Source organism: Chelonus insularis, unplaced genomic scaffold (genome assembly GCF_013357705.1).
Source record: "Chelonus insularis isolate UGA/USDA-ARS -01 unplaced genomic scaffold, ASM1335770v1 contig_395_pilon, whole genome shotgun sequence".
Taxonomy (NCBI): Eukaryota; Metazoa; Arthropoda; class Insecta; order Hymenoptera; family Braconidae; genus Chelonus; species Chelonus insularis.
In genome coordinates, this window is record NW_023276550.1 from 23,495 (window position 1) to 49,387 (window position 25,893).

Consider the following 25,893-nt stretch of genomic DNA (forward strand, 5'->3'; position numbering starts at 1 on the left):
AATAGCATTTATCCTACTACGTCAAGCTTATCCAGATCGATTTGGTGGAGAGTTACTACTCCGGATTTAGTTTCCATTTAATTTTAACTGCTATCCTAGATAGCATACATCTGTCGACAGATTCCATTTCTTAATCTTATTCCTTAATCAATTTTATTATTTTTTCCCCTCATTTAATTCTGAACGTTATTTTATTATCTGATGTTGTTTTGCCAAAAGAGAATATATTTTATTTGACAACGCATTTTTCAGTGTCTTTGGATAAGTAATGTTTATCGATTATTAGATGAATGATTTTTTCATTCAGTAATTCAAGTGATGAATAAGCAAAAACAGCAACAAATAAATAAATAAAAAGGAAAATATATGAATAAAGAAATATAAGTAAATAAATGTATTTTGTACAGCATAGGTTGGTAAAATCAACTGAGTATTTGTTTTTAAAGTATGTCAAGCAAAATGTTTTTTTATACAACATTCTCTTTAAAATCATTCGTGCGAATATAAAAACGTCCTCGGCTATGTGTTTTATATTCATTGTTTAATATGCGGTCACTGTGCATATATACGTGTATTCAATTTAATACAATACCGCGTGCAACACACTAAATAAAAAACAAAATAAAAATTATAAAAGTTGAAATTTAAAAAAATTTCAATATTGCTCAAATGCTACTGGTTTACCTTTCCTATACGTTAACGAATTGAAATCTAACAATTTCAACTTGAAATTCAATTATAAATCTGGTAACTGTTTTAATGAAAAACGAGTATTAAAAAGTATTCACGATAGCTTATCTCTAGTTTTTTACCAATATTTATTTAATCCTTTTTTTCATCATTATTAAAATATATATTTATGTTTAACTATATTCGTTAATTTTATTGCTTCATGTTCACATTAATTTTATCCTATTGTTGATCTTTATTCTATTATTCGTCTAAAGGTATATTTGAAAAATAATTGTTTATTTTTTTTTTTTGCAATAAAACAAAAAGATTCATCCAATTAATTTTCAAATACTTCATTTAGAATATTTTGTTTCACGAATGTAGTAAAATGTAACGAAATTAAAGCCATCTAAATGAAACCTATAGTGTAATTAGAAAATTTTGTTTCAATTTCTGTTTTTTTGAAATTTAATTCAATTTGAATGTTTTTACAGATAAAATTATTTTTTTATAATGACAACAACAAAATAGCTTTTAGTTAAAAAATATAGAAAAATTTTTCAAAAAAAAAATAAACTCAAGTTTCAATTATTTATTGAACTGTTTATTTAAAAGTAATGGACTTCTTTGTAATTCTTTAACCCCTAGGGGGATTGTTTTACCCCCGTCGTCTCTATTGATACAATATAGTCCAATTAAATGTTTGTAATTACCTTTAAAAAAAATAGTAATCAAAGAAAAAAACAGCTGACAAGATAATTTTTTTTCTACTTCTATTTTATTTTCCAATTCTAGCTTTAGTATACTTGTTTGATTATTCAAAATTAAATTTAACATTATTTCTTTTATATAAAGAAAACATTTTCTTAGATTTATAAGAAATTGTGCTTACACAGCAAACTACAAGAGGCAACCGCTCATTTTCCGGCTGCGTTACCTAGAGAAGAAACGAAAAGTTTTGTCCCACGAGTACATATTCAACCTTTCCGCAATTTCCCAAAGAAGAATTTTCTTCCCTTTTTCTTTTTTCTCTTATTTTTTTTTTTCATTCCCAACGATGCTTTCGTTATCAAACTAAACCAGCTGATTCCTATAAAACCATTTCATCATTCTTCACAATCTCATTTGTCAAATCGACTTTTGATTTAGCATGAACAAGAAAATCACGAGTGTAATTTAACCGGTAATATTTTCACAAGGCAAATGGGCAAGGATAAACGAGGAATAGAGTGCAATGACGTCATTGGGATGCTGGTGGTAAATCTTGGAATGTAAAATGTTGACCTAGAGACGTTAAAGTCTCTATTGTGGTCGAAACTTTTGCGGCCGGAAACGTCGAGGCACGTTTCGCCGCATTTATCTAGATGTATCTTCCGGTTCGGTGCAGCCTAGAAATATGGAAGTGGGAATTGAGTTTGCTGCTTTACCCTCAACCTCTACTGTGTAACCTTTTGACACTATAAAGTTGCATCGTCTTTCTTACACTTTTATACCCTTCTTATTCGCTTCTTGTACCTTTCACGATATCCTCCCCCCTACTTCTTTCCTCATTGCCCTATAATCCAATTCAACGTTTCTTATGACACTCTATCGAGTATTTATTCGCTTTGAGATCTACCATTACCTTTCAAGTCGACATCACTACATTTAGATCAACTACTTTTTCATTTTTTCATTCGATTTCTTGCTTTGAGTTTTTTAATTCCAATAAGAGTTAGTTTAAATTCCCAGTTTAATAAAAGAACGGATGAGTTGTAATTATAAAAGCTTTTTTGAATAGACTTTTAAGTAATGGAAAACAGATTGAATTAAAAATTATTTTTAAATCATGATATAAGCAAGTAGGTGAACGTACAACATGCAATACTTTGAGTTTTGATTGCTGGGAAAAATAACCTTGGGTACACTGTATTGGAGTATTTTTTAATTAACGTAGCTTAATATGACAATTATAAGGAAATAAATTCAGGCCCAGAAGAGACAATAAGGGCCATGTAGTACTAAGGTAGTATTGAAGAAGTAATGAGGCCATTTTTCATTACTACTGACTTTTTATAGGACATATGTAGTATTGGGATAATTTTTTTTAACATTCCCACACTATAACTTATGATCCATTACTATTTTCAATTTGATCCTCCCTCTTTTCGATTTCAATCATTAATTTAAATGATCCCTACTTCAGATATACAATATGTCACTTGATTTTCAACTGATCATTGTTTCAATAATAAAGTTTTTTTTTTTTTTGTTGCTAATAAATTTTAAACAGATAATAAAAATATTTTTATTTATTTTTTTATGTAAGCAGAGAAATTCTTTTACCCCAAATATTATTTAGATTCGAGTTTTATAGCAGAAAAAATGTCGTGAAAAAATATATGCGATTGGCATTTGGTAGGTTTCCCCAGAAGCAATGGAATGGAAAATCTCGAGAAAAATAGCGAAAAATAAAAATAACGCCAGTCACAGTACATTTGAGAGTAATTCATGCAATTTTGTTAATTCTTAATTGTCTTACTGCAGTTAAAATAATCACAAACATCAGAATTGTTTTATTTTAAATTCTAAATTAAATTTCTTTCAGTAATTTAATGCTTTAAAATTACAGGCCAACTTTAAATCATTTTTAAAAATATGAAGACAAAAATTCATAGTTTCAACTTTAGTGTTTTATATTAAAACATTGAAAGTGTTTTAATATGACGTCATCCATTTGATTAACATTGTCTCGATTTTAAAGCACTTAAAAACGTTTTAAAATCGAGACAATTTTAATCAAATAGGTGAAGTCATATTAAAACACTTTTAATGTTTTAAAATAAAACACTAAAATTTACAGTGGCTGTTTAAGAGAAATTTGAAAATTTTTGAAAGAGTAATTTGACGAGTAGTTCAATCAAAACAATTCAAAATAGTTGGTTTTTGAATCATGACAAATGATTCAAAATCAATAGCATAAATAAGTATTTTTGTGAAGAAAAGTTAAACCAAAGATAAATTGATATATTTGTATAAACTCTTACATATTTAACAAATAAACTTATAAAACATTTTAGATTTTTGCTCGAAAACTTTTTAAATTTATATTTTCCACATTCAATCTCACTTCCATCTTCTTTCTGAAGTCTAAACCGCTCACGTATGCAACTCTAAATCAGAGCCTGAATCATCTCTTGAATGTGAAATGAAAGAGATTCGAGAGAAGACAGTTAACATACGGAAAAATTGTTTAAATGAAGTGCAGAGAAGTAAAATAAGTACAAAAATGACTGATCTATCAATTTAACTTTAAAATTCAAAATAATTACGTCGAAAAATGGAATTTCATTTTATATAAATGTCCAATTGGTTGAATGTTAGTGACAGTTTTAAATTTCATTTGAACTCCCTATAACTATTTTTAATAAACTCATGAATATCTTAATTAAATTTCAAGATAACATTTTCAGATTGAATTCAAATATTTCAATTCCCCGTATCTATATGAATATATATGCAAAAAATCAAATCATTTCCACATCATATTTTGTTATTCGACGAGGGTTTATATTTAAGCGGAAATATCTGATGAAAAATTCACAACTTTTCCCACCAAGAGAAATATTTGAGTAACAAATTACCGAATATTTAACGAGCTATTGAAAATTTCCACGGAAAACTGAAATCCAAATTTATTTAAATTAAATGAGTAATTATTGAACGATGTTTATTCAGGCAACAAGATAATTTACTCAAGTTGTTTTTTTTCAAATAATAAATAATGAACATAACATTGCAACAAAACCCTTACTAAGAAGATGAAAAAGCACAAATAGAGAATATTAAAAAATGAAAGAGACTATCAATTACGATAATACAGTATTTGAGTTCATATTCAGGTATGCCAAAGATTGGAGTAAAATAAAATGAGGATGGTACTCAATCAAAGAAAAAGCATATTGCATAAAAACTAGAGATTTAAAAAGGAAAAATTGAAATCAGGTCAACGAATAACATTTCCTCTTACCCTACAGTCATTCGACATTACGTAGCGAGAGTTGCAAATGCTCGATTATCCTCAATCGACGATGCTCGAGAAAATTCTAAGGAAATTTATGCACATTTCTTTTCTTTCCTTATTCCTACAAAAAAAGGAGGTCAACTGTTCAAACGTCTGGCAACTACATATTGTATACAAGAAAGTATTTTCCAAAAGAGTGGCACACTGACACTTATTTATTGAGACTTCGAGGGGGAAAAAAAAGGAAGATGCCACTGACAAGTTTTGTTTATGTCAATTTTCATGTTAAAAATTTAACCCGAAACTTTTTTATATAAAAATGATAAAGAGAAGAAGGAGCAATTTATTTTGGAATATTTCCCTTACGAGTAGATAAAGTATTGCAGAGGATTCCAGACGAAGTCGACGACAAGACATATAAGAAGATATAAGTTGTGACTTTCAGCCACATGCGACATGCATTTCTGCATGGTACAATGTAACGAAACAAGTTGACAGATATGTGCTATTCTATTTATATATATCTATATATATATTTGTGGTGGTTCCGCATCTTCGTCTGTGCATTTTCGATCCATGCTGAAACGTCATGTAGGGTTAGACGAACCTTTTCGGCTGCACAGAAAATAAAAGAGTGGAATAACAGAGTAACAGATGAAATATTCACGTCATTCTGTCTCTCGTATATATTTTATGGTTCTCTTGAGGGTGTTGAATGATTTTCGAGATTGCGTGCGTAGATGTATAAAAATCTCTGATGATCATCAATACATCTTTTCTTTTAACACATTTTCTTTGATTCTATTCATTCGATTCTCTTTTCAATGGATATTTATTTTTTTAATTTACTTTTATGACTTGGAAATATTTTTTTTTTCAAACAAAAAACTTCTTTATTATTTTGGATTTCTGATTATTTTTATAAATAAAAAAAAATTCAAGGGTAAATTTGGTAAAACCCTTCTATTATTCAGAGTATATTACTGATGAATAATATTTATTTAAGAATACTTGGAATAATGATAACAAAATGTTCAGTGAACTTGAAAGGATATCATTTATTATAATTTTACTATCATTGAAAGTAAACATACCCATGATTACAATTATGAATGATATTTAAATATTATTTGAAGTCAAATTCAATTTAACCAACTGCAGAGATATGGTTGAATATAATTCTTTAATTATTATTTACTGAGTATATAAAAGCAGAATTAGATTATAATTAATTAAATCAGTGTTTTTACAAGATAATGAAAAAAACAAATTTGTACGATTTCATTAAATACTTCTATGAAGTTGAATTATTTATCTGAAGTATATTCATTGAAGCTTTCTGTAACTACACAAATTGCTGATACTTTGAATTAAATTAAAATCAATTTATTGGAGATGTAATCAACAACTTGTTTCCAATTATTTAAAAAAATGATTTAGTTAAATAATTGTTTTTAATTCAGTATTTCGAAATCCCATTTATATATTAATTAATACGTTTTATTCGAAAGAAATTATTTCAACATAGTTTACGAATAATTAATGAAATTTCAATGAAACTATTCCAATAAAAAATCTATTAATTCTTAATATGATTATTATTAGGTGAAAATATCATGGTTTTATCAAACATAAATATTTTTAGTTCGTCATTGCAATCATATTATTTACTATTGTACAATTTAGATTTATTCTCAAACATGTTAATTTGATAATAGAACAATATGAAGGTATTGCAAATGAATAAACATATTCAAATATCGATGAATTCGAGATTATATATCCACACGTGAAGATTATAAATTTGCGTGGGAATAAATTACAATACAGTGGTGAATTTCAACTCTGTGCAATATCTAAAATCGGACGAATCGTTATAATGGATACACGTTGTGGAGAATAATAATTGTTATTGCGATAATAATTACTATACATGTCGAGATAAAAATGTAGAGTAAAAAATAATAATGAGAAATTGTAAAGTGAAAATAAAAAAGGCTATATAACAGTGGATTTAATAACAAATGTTATGTTTTAGATGTTTAATTAACACACAATAAAGTGTAGAGTATTCTTTTTTTTTTGGCCATTTTTAAACGATCGCCCACGAAGTGTATTTTGCACGACTACTTCTTCAATTCATACGCAACATCAAACCGTAACGAAAAATCTCTCTCTCTCTCTCTTTTTCTTTCTCTTTTATTTTATTGTACTTTTGCTGTTTTACTGTTTGTTACTTTTGTGGTTTATTCTTTTTTTTATTTACATTTTTTCCACCAATTTTTGTTACAACCCCAACATGACTGGAGTGCGTAATAAAAAGTATTAGTTCAGTATAATAAGTAAGGACTTTTTTGTTTCCGGTACTTGAGAACCCGGACCTGAATTTTAAAGTTTCATGTTCACTACGTACGACATATAACACGTGTGTAATTAATGGACTCATGTGTTTTTTCGCAATAACTACACGGTAAACTTCATGGCAGTGCTGGATAAACGCAAATTACATCTACATGATACATGACGTATAACAAAATTAAATGTTTGATCAAAAATATGGACATTATGAAAACACCATTATTTATTTCAGTTGATATTAAATAAAAACATTTACCTTTATTTTTGCATATTTTGTTTTTGAATAATATTCAATAATTTTGCGTTTATTAAGGGTAAATAAAATTGAAAATGCATAAAGCAACTTATTTCAATTAATCAAACAAAATAACATATCAACAAAATTGTTTTTATGATTGCATAGTAATATTGTTTTAAATTATAAAATATAGATAATAAATATTTCAATGATATGGTAAAAAATGTAAAAAAAATTCAAGAGTTGTTTCTTAACAATAAAATTTAATGAATTGCCATTTCTAAAACTCATCAACAAAGCTTAATTTTTTTTGCAAAAGTTAATTAATCTTTTTTTAAATTTTAAGCTCTCCAATTCCATTAATAATGGATGATAAATTAAAAGATTTTACTAAAGAATCTTTTTCCCATTAAAAAAAATCAGATTAAGTTTTTCTTAATGACCTGCTTTCCATTAATTATCAATGACTCAGACACTTATTTTTACCTGAAAATTGAATATTTAATTTCTAGTATTAATAATTATTTTCAAAATGATACCGTGAGAAAAGGAAAATTACATACAAAGTAAAGCAAAATTGACCGTTTAATCGAAAAGCAGGTTATTCCTACAATCACTTATTCACGCCGATTAGAAAAAAAATTCTTATAAAGTCAGAAGGTCAGTTCCAAGTACTATTTAGATACTACAAAAAACAATAAAAAAAACTACCATAATAACAATAATAAATAAATTGACGCTAATATGAATTTAAAAAAAAAAAAAAAAAAAAAAACCATCAAATATCAAGGTAAGTGTGTGAATACTTTTACTCCATTCTCTATAATTTACCCTAATTGTCTTGTCTCATTTATTATTATCATTAAAATTTTTTCTATCATCCACAGTTTCTCTTCTTCATACAACACTCAACAATAAATTTCTCTCTCTCATTTTAAAGCAGCATAGGAATTATCTAGCTGTACTATTACTGTCCAGTCATGGTTCACCTCAAGAATAGTATAAGTAAAGAGTCATTTATTAGGGTTTATTCACAGTGGCAATCACGCTAAAAGACCTACTTAGTTTTCCGACTTTGCTACTCGTTAGGGGGAGAGTGCAGACGAGCCAGAGGATTAATTACACGTTAGTTTGTTCACAGTGGTTCAAACAGCAGATGAAAATACATCTTCAAGTAAGAGAATATAGTATGCAGGGAAATGGCAGAACTCAGATGGAAAGCAAAGGAAGTCTTAGGATCGATAAGAAGTCGGCAATTGAAATTCGTATGGTAACTAGGAATAATAACATGACCCAGTCAAGTGGTCCGAGGGTGTCGATCTATCATTTATGCAGAGTGCAATCGTGTAGAGTCACGAAATGGTGAAATAACGTGCTTCTAGAGTAATAGTAGCAGGTGTAAGGAATATGGCGAATAATCAAGCCATTTTATATTTAAAATTAGTAATGAATTTGAGAAATAAAGATGAAATTAATTATCCAGTGATTAAAAATTATTCCTTGCCTTTTTGTCGATAAAAAGATTTGAAAAATTATGCCTATTTAAATAATATAAATGACGATACGATGAATAATGAAACCAATTAACCCTTCATCTGTAATCTAGGTCAGGAATAAGTGAAATTTTCTAATTAAATAGTTCTGTTTCTTTTCATTTTTTATTAATATATAATTTCTTTGAATTCAAAAAATTTTTTACCAAAAAATATTCAGTAAAAATCAGCTTAAATATGATTAAAATCAATTTATTGAAATTAAAGATTTATTATTTGGAAATTTTTTTAGACTATAGCAATAAAAAAGATATAAAGCTGGTAAATCCATATTGCAAACTGTGATTTAATGCTGACTATTAGTGAATCAACAGAATAAAAACAAGAGAATCCTACATAAAAATATGAATTACATGAATACTGATATAACCAAAAAATGAACTAGGATTATATTTATAATTACTAGTGAAAATACAAAATAAAGAACAAAAAAAAATGAATAAATAAATTAATGAATATGCCAGTACGATCAATTAAAATTCATAATACATCCATGCTTTTAATGATGATGATGGTGATGATTAAAAAAAAAATAAATTAATATTGAATAACATGAAAAAATACTTTCAAGTACACTTGAATATATGACATTTTATTTTTTGGATAATTTTCGAGCATAAAACTCGAATGAAAAGCCAAGAATTTGAATATTGAAGATTAAAGTAAAAAATGTAAAAATACTTTTTTTCTCTTTCTTTAGCAACAAAAGAAGTAATTAAAAAGATAAAGAACCTATTAAAATGATTTCTGATGATAAATAAATTAAAGGAATTCATTTACTAGATTAACATCATAGATTTGTGAAGCCGAATGAATTACTAAATGAAAAATGAATAAAGTCTAATGATAAGACAATCAATGAATTATGAATATAAATTTGATATCCCTCATCGTTTGAAATCCTGGGCATTTAGCGAGTATACAGAGAAGACAATAGATTGAATAATCAATTTCATTGCCAAATCGAGTGAGAATTTATTTATAAACCCGAGAGGTTGGGTTATTATGGATTTGGATATAAAGTCAGTAACAGACGTCGAGTGGCTTTTGAGATATTAAACCGAGAATATTGCAGACAAAACAAGAGATGAGAGGGGGAGAGGGAGTCAGTCGAAATGGAGATGATCTTGTGGTGAGTATACACCTATTGCTATCGGTCCATTACTGCTTCTAGATGATGGAAGACGACTGGCCAATGGCCATTATCCTCTCTGTTGGTACTAAGATGTTTGTCCCATCCTTCTACGTCATCTCTGTCTCTTTTAACAGTCGAACCATTGCCCTAAGAGTCCAGAGGGATTGCTAAAGCATCTCGTAAGACTGTCCCATTATTGAGATAACTGACCTTCTTTCTTAATGTCTACAGTGGTCATTTAATCCTTTTAAAAGACACTTATCCTACTTCTATATATTTTTATTTATATTTATGTATATTCCTGGGACCTTTTAGGGGGTTTTTTTTATATCCATAAAACCACACTTCAATAAATTTACATCTCAAATATGTCATAGTGAAATATAACCTGGGCCCATCAGAAGGATGAAGGAAAAGAATCTGTCAATTTTCTTATTTTATTCATCTCTTTTAGAGAGACCATTTCGAGTCTTCAAACTTTTATCAAGCTTGTCGGCATCAAGTCAAATAGTGCGACTAAGTTTTCAAAATTCTTTTTCAACTTACTTTCAAGAACATTTCACTATGAATTAAATAATCTAATTAATTTTAATGACATTATATATCTGTTGAAGACTTATTCAACTCTGACAGCAATTACCAAGAATTATTTTTAGCAAAGTTTTCATATGATGATTTAATACACGCCTAAAGGCTAAAAAAAGTATTACAAACCATAATTTACAATAAGTCAGATTTAAATTTATGTAATTTTAATATTTTAATTAACTCAAGTAATATTAGAAACCAAGCGTTTTTTTTTTTCTTTAAATTTATTTCAACATTAAAAATATTTCAACAGATTAAATAGTTTTCTAATATAAAAATCAGTATAATAATAATTACATAAATTTAATTATATTCATAACTTATAATGTTAAAACATAAATTGGATTTTAATCATTAAATCTCAAATGACTGTTTATTAATTAAACAATTATCTCATAATCCTATCACATACATGCGGTGTAAATGTCTAAAACCTGTTGACCTAGCAAATTGAACGGTAGTGAGTTAAGATAAATTTAAAAGACTACCTCGCTTTAGCACCTTAGTATTTTTTACGTAATGGTTTGTAGTTGTCGATAAACGTGAGAAACTACGTGACATGTTTTCGCTTTAAACAATAGACTCACTAAATAGGATAAGAAGTGTAACAAACAAGTGCCCTTGTAATTCAGCAGGTGCCAGTGATAATTACAAACGTTCGGATGCTCTGAAAGTTCCTTGAAAAAAAACCTCAAAAGCTAATCCCACTTCTCCTTATCTCTTCCAACAGTTTTAACATTTTTCTCTTTCATTGAATATCTTTTTCTTAACTCGATTTAGTGTCAAAATGACACTTCCGCTTGTTAGAAGACCCACAATTCAAGTACCGGAGCGTGGCAGGTGATCCAAAAGAATGCCGGAAAGTTTTCTCTCAAGTCGACTGTGCCGTGATCTTCTTCCACTCCTAACAATCTACCTGGAACAAGAGGTTGTCATTGATTCTGTCTATTGTGTGAGCGGGAAAGAAAAAAAAGATACGGACCATTTTCCTGAATTGCAAGACGGTCTCTGTCAAAATGATAGGTAAAGGTATGAAAGACGATAGACTCTTGTCGGACAGGTCCTACACCATGGATCCTAACAAAGCCATCAACAATGAAGACAAGATACGCACCACTTGGGGGTGCCGACACTCAACTATCGTCAAATTTACCAGCAATATTTTTGAAAAGCACCAATTGTCTTGGAAACTATTTCGTTTTTTTTTTTTATTTCAAGCTCTTGATCCATTTTTTACACTTTTCCTTAAGATCTACTTGGAATTCTAGAGGTGGGACTCTTGAGAAGAGAAAAAGAAAAAGAGAGAAAAACCCCTGTACACCAGAGAGAATTCATTTATTGCTAAGAAATTTATTTATTCGTTTAGAAAAAGATATTTTAAACCGATAAATAATATTTTATTATAAATTATTAAAATATTTTTAAAACATCAAATGCTATTTGATTATATTGAAGAATTGAAAAACAATTTTTACCTTCAAAAATATGTTAAATAAACTTCAATAAAAAAATAAATAAATAATGGAATCTCTAGTTAAATGTTAACAAGATTCTCTACAATTGTTGGATTATTTTAGTATGTTTCACAGCCTTTTCTGAGATCTTCCGCGGATAAAATATTAAAACAAAATGAATATTTATTGTCAGAAGAAGTTGTAAGAGATAAAAAAAAGGCGAATAAATAATACAAAGCGTTGAGGATGTAATATTTAATGTTTCACAGCATGAGTCCCGGAAGTTGATCTCGTATACTCAGAAGCACAATTGTATGACGTCGTAGCTCCATAAGTTTTCCACCCCCTTGAGAGTTTTGTGCACGAAACCACGACGGTGTCGTCAAGACACGCTCCACAGAACACCGCGGAGACTTATCGAAGGCGTGAGCGGAATCGAGGACATGAAACTCGACATTTTGCTGTTGAAATCTACCACCTACTCCCCCTTAACACACTAGTCTAACTAACATATCTACGATGAGAAATGCGAAGCTTGGAAATATTTTGTACGCAAGTCGCGTCAGTTTATATACTCATTTTATAATTACTCTAGACCATCTAAATGTCAATAAATTTATTTTATGCTTCGTGTAATAGAGAACACGAACGTAAGAGGTGAAAGACGCTTTTTATACCATATTCTACGAAATATCATAATAATTAAAGCAAAAATGTTTTAATTAAGATAAAAAAAAAGGTCGATTAAAGATTGTGATTAAATGGGATTATTAATTTAATATTTATAATAAAAATAGAAATAATGGCGTCAATGTGAACTTTTAAATTAAATTTGAATGAATTGAAATAATTTTTAATCAATATTTTTGCCATTTTTATAATTAAATTCTGATTTAGAGAACTCACGTGCACTTTTTTAATTTTCTCTTTCACCTAATAATGCACCTTGAATGCATTATCTATTTTTTTCTTTTATTCATATTCTCTGGGGGAACTCATAATTTTACAAGATTATCAGAGCTTGTGACTATAATAAAGTGAGATAAGTTAAAAATTCTGAGGATGATAATCAATATAATACAAAGTGTAAAAAAGAGAAAAAAAGTGGCTCATTGCATGAGAATTTTTTTTCATGACAATCTGTATGGCATATACATGTTGGATAGTCTACGTGACTTTTTGTTGTAGATTATAAAAATAAAAATCCTACAATGCCATTAACACTAAAAAGTCATGTAAAAAAGTGCAATTATAACTTAAGTATACTGCGTTAAAAGAAAGTATTAAATTAGTACTCACCAGACTCCAAGGTAGACGTTGTTCCATGGTTTTATTATCACACTATGAGATGAGAGAATCCATATAGTAAAAAATTCCAATTCACTCAAGCGCGAGTTGATCCGAAAAGTCGCAGAGGGTAAATCACTGGTCAAGATACGAAAGTTTGCTTCAATAAATTCTTCTCAAACCGATCTCACGTTACACTCTCGTTATCCAATATTTTTTACACTCACTACACGTCACCTAGACACAATTAAAAAACTTATCAGTAATTATATTAATTAGTTTATTACAAATGAATAAAATGAAAAAAATTTTTATAATTATTATCACAAAAGTTTTAATTAAATGCTAGAAGTTCACTTGAATTGTTTTTTTTTTGTTATTTATCAGTAGCCAGAAAATTTTTTATGATTTATTAAAAAATAGTTCATAGAATAAGTTATATTAACGAAATATTTTAATTAAATTTTTTTCAAATTTCACAAACTTTTATTAAATAAATTTTCCAAAATAAAAGTGAATAAATTTCAAAAGAATCTTGAAAAAAAAAAAGAAACCAAGAAGTAACAATTTAATTTCAATTAAATTATTTTCCACTTTTATTGCATAAATTTTTTCATGACTTTTATAAATAAATATAACAAATAATTTTTAAACTCACATTAATGAAAAATCGAAACAATATTACTGTTGAACATGAAAAAAACTTATGTACTCATTGGAGAATCGACCGCGTGGTTACGTCAATGAAACGAAAAGCTTTCGTAGCTACAGAGCAGACGTTAACGGGCCGAAGTGCACGGCGCGAGTGCCGGCAGAGCGTCACGAGTGCCTTCGTTTAGGGCCTTCGAGGGAGAGAAACTACGAGAGTGCGCGCGAGTAGAGGGGAGAGGGTTGGTGGTAAAGATAGGCACTCGTCCGCAATACTTTCCCCCTCTTTCCTCCCTTAGAGAAGTCTGACCAAGTGCTAGCTCATCTCTCCATCCCGCGGCCTGTCGTCACATCCATCCCTCTCGTTCACCAGTTACTCCACTTCACGGCTCACCCAGTGTCGAGAGGATGAACACAGAATCCCCTGGCTTTAGTGTGAGGGAGGATGAGGTCGTGGATCTGCAAGGTCGAATCTATCCTATTGCCTCAGGAGTTAACTCTCTAGTCGTTGTGACACTCTTCTGAAGGACATTCGACCAATCCATTTTTTTTTTCAACAGAATTTCTCCTTTTTTACCAAATTCTTTCATTTATATTTACTTTTCTTTTTCTCGTTATAAAAAAATTGACTTATATATTTGATCCAAATGGATTATACGCCGTGAATAAAAATGGAAAAAATTGTCGCAGTGAAAATTGAGGAAAGAAATTAAGAGAGAAAAAATGAGATAAAAATCTCTATTTTTCTTAACTTGATTTCTTATTTCATTTGCAATTACTAGAATTCCTTTTCTTTTTCTCTTCTCACATAATCATAACGATCAGCCAATATTACAGTTCAACATTTGCAACGTCATTCTACAAACCTATTAATAAACTTCTTCAATAAAAATCCAAACTTTTTTTATCGAATTTTTTTTTTTGGAAAAACTATTTAAATGAATATAATTTATTTCATTTTTTTTTTTTACTGATATACGAAAAAAATATTTCATCTTTACCTTCTCATCAATTTTAACGTTCAAATATTCATTCCATTAATTAAAATTTTTTATCAGATTTGACATCTATCTCTGGTTTTGATACAGAAATAAAAAAAATTTAATACATAAAAAAAAAGAAACGTCCATTAAAATACTGGAGAATTTTAAAAGGCTTACGCTCTTCAGAAAGGTTTTCGTTTTTAAGATATCAAAAATTATGAACAGATTATAGAATTACTTAAGTAGTGTAAATATTAAACGAATAAATATTGTTAAATAAAATCATAATAATTTTAATTATTTCTTTTTAAGTAGCTTAACAGCACTTAATTAATACTTATTAAATAAGTTTGAATAAAATTTCAAACAGGCTTGGTATTTGTCATTAAATTTTAATCCTTTAAAAATAACAATCTTGAAGAAATTTTTTTTTATTCAAAATGTTATGTTAAAAATTCTAATCAACAGCATCAGAACAATGTTCTACTATTATTTTCATCAGATAATGAATGTAATCGTGATAAATAAAACTAAATTACATGCTGTAATTAATTTTCATATTGGAACCAAATCATCTTAGAACAATGCCTATTGACTTATTTGACTATTAATAATTATGTCAGGAGTAAATTCATGACAGTGTTGAAGGTAATTGAAGTAGATTGAGGCCAAGCAAAGGTTATACTATGAAGAGGTGTTGGAGCCATATATAGGATTGGGGTGCAAAATGTTGCGGTTGACCACGAGACCACCACTGATGCGCGCGTGGTCAAGTGCCACGCGTATACAAATGTACTTCGACCACTCGTGAGCAAACAATTCTTAATTGTCTTCTCATTGTGGTAATTTAATTAAATTCAGACGAAATTAGAAACAACTTGTAATGAGTTGAGAAAATGCAAAAATTATACCCATTTGACTTGTAACATTCAGAGGTGTTAATACAGAAAGAGATAACAAAAAAATTCATTTAAAAGCTACGTATTTTCACTTTGGTTCCAATTAATTTGAACGTTAATCCCAGACACTCTGTAAGCATCATCATGGCTTCTCTCACGCATTCCCTGGTTTCTTTTGGTGGATAAAAATTGTTAAGAATCTCCATGATATTACTCCGTGGTGAATACACTTTCTATTAAAGTGTATATACACTGACAAAGAAGAAACAAAAAGTTCTAAGGACTGAGTGAGATAAGCACTGCGTGCTCGAGTAGCTGAGGGGTTGCATACCTTCAAAAATAAAGTGTACTTTATATTTTTTCTTCAAAAAAATTGTCTCAAGTTTATAAGACTTTACGAGCGTAAAGTATATATGTATAGAAGTATTCACACGACTGATGATGTAAAGAAAAATTTTTGTGTGGTTAATAAACTTTCGATTTACTTGGTAATTTTTTATAAGTATCATACGTCTTTAAATAGTATTTGAATATAATTATCTTGAAAAAATTTTGCAAACATTGACCAGAATGTTAATCAAGAACCAATAACTAGAATAGATCTCTATTTTTATAAGCAATAAAAAAAAAGGTTTAAAAAAAAATGTTAAACAACCCCAAGTAATTCTTTGCTATTAAAATTAATTGGCAGACACTGTACAAAGACACTGGGACGCTAAAAATAAAAAAAATAAAAAATCATTATTAAAATTTTTTAGAGCTGAAAAATGTTGAAAAGATTATAAATAAAGACAATTGTTGTCAAGAAGTGGAGAATACTCAAGGCTACTAATACCAAAAATTTATCTCATGATTTCTTATTTGATGATAACATTAGAAGTTGACAAGACAATTTAGTAGAAGAATAATCAAAAAGTTAGTACAAACTTCTGATTAGTCGAAGCAGCTGTTTTCACACGTGTCTAGCATAAAGAACGACATTATTGGTGTTATCTTTCCTATACAAAAATTCTTTAAGCTGCTTGACGTCTTTTATATGTATTCTACGATTTCTTTTACATGCATATAAACTTGTAGATTACATGTTTTTTTGCGTGTTGCGATAACTCAGAGTACAGAACAGAAAAACCCAATGTCTTGGTTTCATGAAGTTTATGACTCTTTTAGTGTGACTTTTCTCAAGAAATAATATTATGAAAATCCATGGAAAATCAGTAAAATCTTTTCTACTGCAATTTTTATGGTAAATAAAAAATTCAATTCAACAATGAGATATTTCAAACGTAAAAAATGAATGAAAGAATTATTTTCACTGAAATAAATGAAATTTTATCATTGAAAAGAAGAGAAAATTTGATGAAAATTCTTTAACAAGATTATTAAGAAAATTTATAATTTAAACTTTAATTAAGAAAAAATCTCACTACATCTTTATCGAGTTACCCAAACGAATTTCAAGTTAATTAGAAGAAAAAAATAACATTTGTCTATATAGCATTTATTTCATGATTTTTATGTCATTTGGAGGTTGGCTTTCATTCAGCGTAAATGATTAAAGTTTTCCGTACATAAAAGTTAGAGGTAAGTACTTAAACAGTGGGGAAACGAACAAAGACATTTTCATTCGTCGAAGTAGGGTTTAAAACACGACGAAGAAAACAACCACTTTTCGTTTTAAGAGTTAGAAAAAACTTCTTTTCCCAACGAAACAACTTTTCCCTGTCAGTAAATGTACTAACTACCATTCAATTTGGAGCATCCGTTAGAAAATTTGCTAAATCAAGTCTATAAAATAATTATTTCAAATAAAAATCTTATTTTTGCTTGTTAAAATTCTTAAAAAATATTTAAATACTATTAAGCAAGTGAATAATAGAATAATAACGTTAATAATGCGCAATTATGCAGATAAATCAAGAGCATGAATCAGTAAATTAAACCTTTCGCTTTATAAATCGTGACTTTGTTTATCTGCTAAAGAAATAAATAAGAAGAAGCCATGAAAAATACGAATAAAGACCTACGATCGAGTTATATACGATCTATAATATTATTAGGTCGTAGGTTAATTGGGATCAACGTCTTCCACTATTTATAATATAAACACACAAACCAACCTATTAGTGATCATGAAGTGCCTGGGAATTCACTGAGGAATTATAAAGCTTCAGATTCTATTTGCAGTCCACCACATACTGATGCATATGACATAATAATCGTTCACTCTATCAGAGCTTCAAATTCATCAATTAAATCTCGTCACGTAAGAAATTGCAGGACTTCTTACTTTACTCTATTTTTTATCTTCTATCTACTCCAGAGAATAGCAAAAGTCGTTAATAAATCATAAAAGAACTTGAATAATTTATACTTCATTTGTAAATTATATATCATTTCTCAATTTAAAATTCACTATGCTACTTGGTTTGTTTATTATAAATTTAATTCGTTATTAGGTAAATGATGAAAGTTGAAATATTATTTTCCTAAATTTTCATGAGTTAATAAAATTATGTTAAATTTAATACAGATTATCTAATATAGCTGAAAGAATGATAAAATTTAATGAATTTTATACGAGAGTTAAAATCCTGTATTCAATATTAAAGAATTTTAAATACCTTTCACTCACCACCCTTCCATCAACGAAGAAGAGTAGCTTTTGCATCAGCTTTTCCCCCTGCCAATGCCATTACCACCACTACATACTAGCCAGAATAGGTTTTTGGATAGAACTTCTACCCAAAACCTCTTGGACATTCGCCACATCCGCACGAACAGACCCGAGGTTAAGAATTGCTCGGAGCAGGACCTCAACTCTACCAGTTCAACCCACATATTCTGGTTGGCCTTTCTATTACGTCAGCGTACAACTCTGATGACGTTGAAACTTGAGCAATTAAAAATTCACTAATTGATCTGCAAAAAAATATGAAGAGAATGAAAAAGAATCAACTAACTAGATTAAAAAAAATTTTTTTTATGCATGACTAAATATTTATTAGTATTGTATATTCAGTTGTCCTAGTTATTTTATTATTCCTACGCTTTCTGCGAATAAAATTGTAAATGAAAATGTCATGTTTGAGTATTCAGTTTGACGAAATGAGATTTTAGTTAAAACTTAAATTTGGACAATTACAATATGTATCAGCTTAAAAACACAAATTTTAATTAATATTCTATCCGTTGTATTTTACTGAATAATATAACTAAAATAATGAAAATTTATTGGTAGCTGAATGTTGTTCGAGATATTATTCGAAAAACTCATTTAACTTATTGTATTTATTGTAATCCACTGAATGTAATCATTGAATTTTATAAGGTATTATCCTATTCAACAGTTACTGTAATCCAACACAATACTTTAGTCTTATTGTTTGTATTATCTCCTGCTTTTATACTTTTCAATGCCTAAACAATCAATTTGCGTTTAACGAAAGCTTTTAATTAATTCTATTCTACATTATATTAGGTTATTTGTTAGTTATTCGCGAAATTAAAAAAATGCTCAATTTAACATAAGTATCAATTAATACACTAGCATTATTGATTAACTCAAACATTGATTAATAATGTTAATAATAAATACACTACAATTATGTTAAATTATTAATGGAATTTCATTACTAAAGCATGTTATTACGTTGGAAATTCCAAAACGTTCAGTAGATTCAATTAAATAAAAATGAATTACAAGTATTTCTTGAGAGCTTAAATTACTGGACACATAGTTAGTATTCAGGAAGTTGAGGACTTCTCGTAAGTGGTCCGTGATTATCAGCTAAAAGCTTCAACGAATTTGTAAGAGATAAACGAAATATCAATGATCATATTTAATAAAAATCTTGAGACCCCGTAGCTTTTTTTTCCTTTAAATTTAGCTATAAATATGTCCTTACCAAACATTTGCTTGATATCTTAAGTGCTCGTGTACGACTACTGGCTCGGAATTTTTTTGATATGACTAAGTGTCTTCAAGCATTCCCAGCGACGTATTACGTATAATCATCAACCAATGGTGCATCATGTCATTCACACAAGATATTATCTGAAATTTTTAAACATATTCATGAATATTATGTAAATTATTTTATTTAAAATAAGTTTAATTTTTTTTATCACAGGTTTACAGTAATGAAATGAATTTATAACTTTTAGATGATTTTAATGATTACGATGATAATAGCAGTCATGATGACATATGTCTAATAATATTCTGAAAAAGAATCAGCAAAATGTTCGATGGCATAATAATACATTTATGATTGAAGATGAAACTTGTTATCATTTAGAGATAACTATTTTCGTATTAAATATTGTTTCAACATTGAAATGTATTCAGGAACATATCTATTTTGAAAGTCAATATTATTGTCAACAATAGAGAAAACTATTTTATTTCTCAACATCGCAATGCCTATTATTATTTAGAAATGATTTCCTAGTCGGTAGTTTGATGTCATGTTCGACAGACTGTTGCCATAATTGAACTACAGAACTAAACTATAAACTATTGTTGTAAACCTACCGTGTACTAATGGATTATAGAAGAGGAAGGAGGCATACATTACTCTGGAACATTGCGACCTACTTGTAGTTTTGAGGAAAATCCATCTATTTCCCCTGTGAATCTTTGTGTCACTATATCCTAACGACCTAACCCTTTAAAGCGTAACACAATCGAGCTTAATTAATCTTGGAAACATTTTTCAATTATTTTAACTTCTCTTGGTACTAAATTTACTCGCAAAAGTTTGGCTCAACCTGACCTACTTATCCTTCCAACTCAAATCCATTTATTTGTTCCGAAAGCTCTTTGATATACCATTCATCCCATTTACAATCGTCTAAAATTACTTTCGTACGTATTTTACCGTCATTTTCATATATTTTAATATTAAATTACCTTTACAAATTAACTTTTTGTTCATTAAAAGCTTTCCCACGATGCGAAGCGTCGACCCGTTCAATTTTTTATGCAATGATGACGCCATCGAGGACGCCAATGAGCCATTTTGTGACCTCTTGCGGGAAAAAAAAGAATTACATCGTATTAATCAATAACTGCTGCGTTGGTAATACAGGTAACTGAAATAGAAGTCTATTTAGTAGTTTAGCGTCGTCCGTAGGCACACATCATTATTTCGCTTAAAAACGTGTATTTATCAGTAATTATTTCATTTTTATTGTTATCTTATAATTATAGTGATAGAAAGATAAGTTCAAGCTATTTTGTTACATAAGTTGATAAACTTTCATGGTGCAATTTAAAATAATCAGAGATTTTTTCAGTCAATTTTAAGAATATACACAGTGCAACAGCTGTTTTTTCAAGTCTATTTTCTAAAAAAATAGAAATATTCGCATTATTAACAAGTAATGAGAATCATTTTTGTGAGAGAATATATTGGTTATTAATTATAGAGTTTATTTTATTTTAAAAACTCATAAGTTTGATAGTAAATCAACTGGTGTTACAAAATAATCCTCATGAAGTTTTGGAATAAAGATGACGCACAATCGACTTGACATTCTATGCTGTATATTGATTTTGTTTACTGCTGTAATTTCCACTAAAGGGGATTTTCAGGATCTCTTCAGTTTACAGGTAACTGTTGATAATAATAATATCTTTTGATTAATTAATTACTTATAATTTAAAAAATATAAATAGCTCGACATCAAACCATTAATTAAGATGTGTAATAATTTTTCTTATTATTATTTGTTATCAGCGTAGAGGAAAACATTTGCCAGAAACGAAATTCGAGTCTAGTGACTACGAAGATTACTCTGATGTCAATGAACCTATACAAGCACCAAGTGAATCTCTTTGGAGCCGAACACCTTTGAGAGATGTTGAGTTGCCACTAATTCAATCGACTCAACAGCTAAATCAATTAAATGTAACTTCTCCGTTGGATCCTCGTAAGTTATTTAGTCCTATATCTATGCTAGAGCTTAATTCATTCACGGATCAACTCGGTTACAGTCGATTAAATTTAACATCCTATCAATTATTCTTTTAGATATCAAATGGGATAAAAATTGGGGAGCAAACTTGGATTATGGCCAACTATCCGCAGTAGATTTGGATCTGAATGGCAATATAGTTCTGTTCTGCAGGAGAGAACGAATATGGGGTCAAGATACTTTTGATCTGAAAAATGTATTCAACCGAAACCAAGGACCTATAAAGGATAATACAATTATTATGTTTAATAAGAGTGGAAAAGTTATTTTAGAATGGGGAAGAAATATGTTTTATTTACCACATGGACTGACAATAGATTTTGAAGGAAATTACTGGATCACTGATGTTGCTATGCATCAGGTGTTCAAGTTCAACGCACAAGATATTGAAAAAAATAAAGATAAATTGAAGAAACTTCAAAATAGCCCACAAGAAGATTTTTCTGAAATTTCCATGACAGTTCTCTTTAGTCAAAGTATAATCAAGCCTTCAATGATTTTGGGAGAAGCTTTTGTACCTGGAAATGATAATCAAAGATTTTGTAAACCAACAGCAGTCGCTGTAGCAAGAAATGGAGATTTTTTTGTGAGTGATGGTTACTGTAATTCAAGAATAGTTAAATTTAACAGCAAAGGTGAAAGAATTTTAATAATTGGCCGAGCTCTTACTTTTAACAAGTTTTTATCACCTTATACGCTGTCGATACCACATGATCTCACACTTGCTGATGATCGTGACCACATTTATGTTGCCGACAGAGAGCATGGGAGAGTTCTGTGCTATTTTGCCGGGAATGGAACCTTCCACAAGGAATTTAGGAGTCCTGTTATTGGTACAAAAATTTATGGAGTAGCTTATGCTAGGGAACGACTTTATCTAGTTAATGGACCTGATCCATTCTCTACAAATAAATTCCATGTACGAGGGTTTGTAATTGATGTTCACTCCGGCGATGTTATATCGCAATTTGGACCTAATGGTGACATGATCGCACCCCATGATATAGCTGTTTCTGATGACGGTAGTGAGATTTATGTACCAGAGCTTTACAATCATGCTATTTATCGGTTCTTGTCAGGTAAAATTTAATCATTTGTAATTTTATTCTATAAATGTATGTTTAAACTATCTATATTTGTGGAATTAAATTAATAACTATGATATTTTTTTTTAGATGAAAGTTTCCGTGAAATAAAAATGAATGTATCCAAGCTAAAGAGTTCAATCGCTAATTCTTCAAAGTCTCATCATTCATTAATTCCCTTAACAGATAATTCAGATGAGAAGTCATCAGGGCATATGAATTTAACTACTTTGATTATGACAATCGTCGTCAGTATTATGATCCTTATCGGATTGTGCGTAGGAATTGCAGCCATCGTTGCACGGTGTAAAAAACGAGGTAGTTTTTCCAGAATTGAAGAAGGAAGTGTTGAATTCACTAAACTAGTCGAATAATTCAGAATTTTTTTTTTTTTTAGTTGCATGATCAAATTTCTATGACTCTCTTTTACTTCTATATAGTTTATTTAAAATAATTTATTATTAATTTTTATATTTTAATAAGCACTAGTGATTTTATTTTTACACTATTATAATTTGTACTTATTTATTATTTATCAAGTACACATTGTTTTCGAGGATTTGCGCAATATTTTTATTTTAAGTTTTTTTACGAACTTTAAACTTTTTATGTATAATTTTTTTTATGCTAGAAAATTTTACTTTTTCTGTGATGTAGCTTCTGATATTCTGAATAAAACAATGATAATATGATCAATATAATATAATATCAATAATCTAGTATTTCTGTTGAAATTATTATTTCAAACAGGCTGTTTATTAGTTCGTAGAAGGGACTATTGGATGAACGAGAGGAAGGATAACTTTAAACTTTCGAGTCTATTTGATACTCGACAAACAAAAAATTTCCGCCTTTTCGATAAAAGACCAAATACTCGAGACTTTAGTAAGTTGAGTACAGAGCCAGAAACTACGGATGACGAACATGTCGAAGACAGTCTTATTATATAATTAAATGGTCTTAAAAATTAAAAAATCAAAAAAAAAAAAAATTAAAAAATAAAAAACTAAATTAATTATAAATGTTGTTAAGTCACACAGTAATTAACTTAGAAAAGCGTTAATGATTTATTGTGTGAAATATAACTAAAGTTTGAAACTTTCTCTAGTCTAAGAAAGCTAATCAGTAATTTTATCATTTAACTAATTTTTTGAAGAATAAAAAAAGTGTGGTTTTACTGACATATCGATACAAATTCCAAAATAATTATTTTCAATAATTCAGGCTTTCAAGGTATTTAATTAATAATTAAAAACATGAAAACAAATGAATATATAATTTTGATGAATTATTTTCATAAAGTTAAGATATTTTAAATATTTATTCCTCTCACAAAAACAAAAATTAATCAAAGTTATATCTGTCTATCTTCTGATTGTAACAAAACGTATATTTTCAATAAAATCCAATATTTATAATGTCTGTTTGATTGAAAGACTCGTGAGTAATAAGGGAATGAATGAATGTTTGAGATGAATGAAGTGATTTCAAACGGTATTAGTAATGTAAATGAACATAAAAGTGAAAATAAAAAAAATGAATGGTCTGGACGAGTTGCTTACGAAGATAACTAACGCGAAATAGTGTTAAGTGACTCGTTGATTACCCCATTACGTATCTTCATATAATGTTAAAAGACTACAGGCTACTTAAACGTTCATTACTAAAGCATTTAGTACATAAATACCACAACCATCAGACTCAGAGAATAAATATATGAATATTTCGTTAATTATTTATTTTTTTATACATTTACTTGACCTCTATACACAACTATACAACGATCAAAATCATTCATTAATTCACTTCTCTCTGTCGCATTCAAAAACAAAATTAAACTTTTATTAATTGTTTCTTAAATCTAAACAAAAATCCTATTAATTAATCATTGCACGTATCAACAGTGTTATATTTAATTTAGAAATACCCTGCTGATGATGACAAAAAACACAAATTGATGTCAATAATTCTACTTTTTATCTGTACGAAAAGGAAAATGAAAAAGTTGGAGAAGATTGAATAAAAAATTATTACACTCTTCTACCATCCTTTTTGTACATTAAAAATCGTATACATTCGTAATAATACATCGACAACTGCCTAAATTTATTATAATAATCGATTACTTTTTTTTCGTTAATGTATTGTTTAAATTCGTAACTAGAATAATTAATCTTTACTGACGGTATTGATTCTATCTATTATAGCAATCGTTTGCTTTATTCGTCATTTATTTTTATGTTAATTTTTAATTTTTTCAACTTTATCTACCCTTGTAATACCGTAGCAGACTGCAGGCTGAAAAAAACCCTTAGTCCTTATAATATCACAATGTCGAAGTATACTCACGTTTCAATTTATTTCATTTTCAATTAAATCTTTAATTATGTTGCTTATCATTTTACCTACTAAATATACCTATTTTTTTTTATATATTTATCAATATTATTATTAATTAATATTAGCATTATTATTAAATATTATCAGTAAATGTATATATTATTTACAAAATTATTTGCCTTTCTCATATGGCAACAACCCAATTCTCTATTTCTTAGATTTTTTTATTTAATATGCACGGGTAATAATATAGAATAACTTATTTAGGAATTAAATATAACACGGGAAACGATGTTAAACTCTTTAATAATACGCTTTGGGTTTCAATTATTTCTTTTTTCCATTGTAAATATTATAGCCGCAGTTTTTTTATAATAATTTCGAATAATTTTTATAATGGTAACAATTTTTGTTTGATAGACTCACTATACAAAATTATTAGATTGTTTATTCGTCATTAATTTTTGGAAGCAGAATTAATTATGTCTCGGGAATTTTTTATTTCATGGATGGTTTGATGAATTATTTAAGAAATGGATAAATTATTAAAAATTTCTAAGGATTACCATATTATTAATAACTCATAAACTTTCATTCATATGAGAAGTTGCACTGGTGTTATTCTATTGTATTTACATCAGCCCTTATTATTTTTAACATGAAAATAATTT

General features: G+C 28.5%; 1 protein-coding gene and 1 long non-coding RNA gene across 4 annotated transcripts in view; one reads left to right on the forward strand and one right to left on the reverse strand.

Moving 5' to 3' along the window:
• LOC118067663 (uncharacterized) overlaps positions 1–14,084 on the reverse strand; it is a 29,294-nt gene extending 15,210 nt beyond the window's left edge. Inside the window, exons 1-2 of the long non-coding RNA XR_004690409.1 lie at positions 13,947–14,084; positions 13,301–13,525 (exon numbers count right to left, since the gene is read on the reverse strand). This is a non-coding gene — a long non-coding RNA (uncharacterized lncRNA). The remainder of the gene's footprint in view (positions 1–13,300; positions 13,526–13,946) is intronic.
• Positions 14,085–20,930: 6,846 nt separating this feature from the next.
• Positions 20,931–24,933, forward strand: LOC118067664 (peptidyl-alpha-hydroxyglycine alpha-amidating lyase 2-like). Of its 3 annotated transcripts, none has more exons than XM_035084518.1 (5): positions 20,931–21,432; positions 21,560–21,752; positions 21,854–22,876; positions 22,973–23,200; positions 23,633–24,933. In XM_035084518.1, exons 1-5 carry the CDS (start codon positions 21,334–21,336, stop codon positions 23,830–23,832), a joined length of 1,743 nt encoding a protein of 580 aa, XP_034940409.1. In that variant the 5' UTR covers positions 20,931–21,333; the 3' UTR covers positions 23,833–24,933. The 3 variants fall into 3 exon arrangements, with proteins under 3 accessions (XP_034940409.1, XP_034940410.1, XP_034940411.1); XM_035084519.1 differs by having other exon boundaries at positions 23,645–24,932; XM_035084520.1 differs by lacking the exon at positions 23,633–24,933 and adding an exon at positions 23,280–23,594.
• Positions 24,934–25,893: the final 960 nt, after the last annotated feature.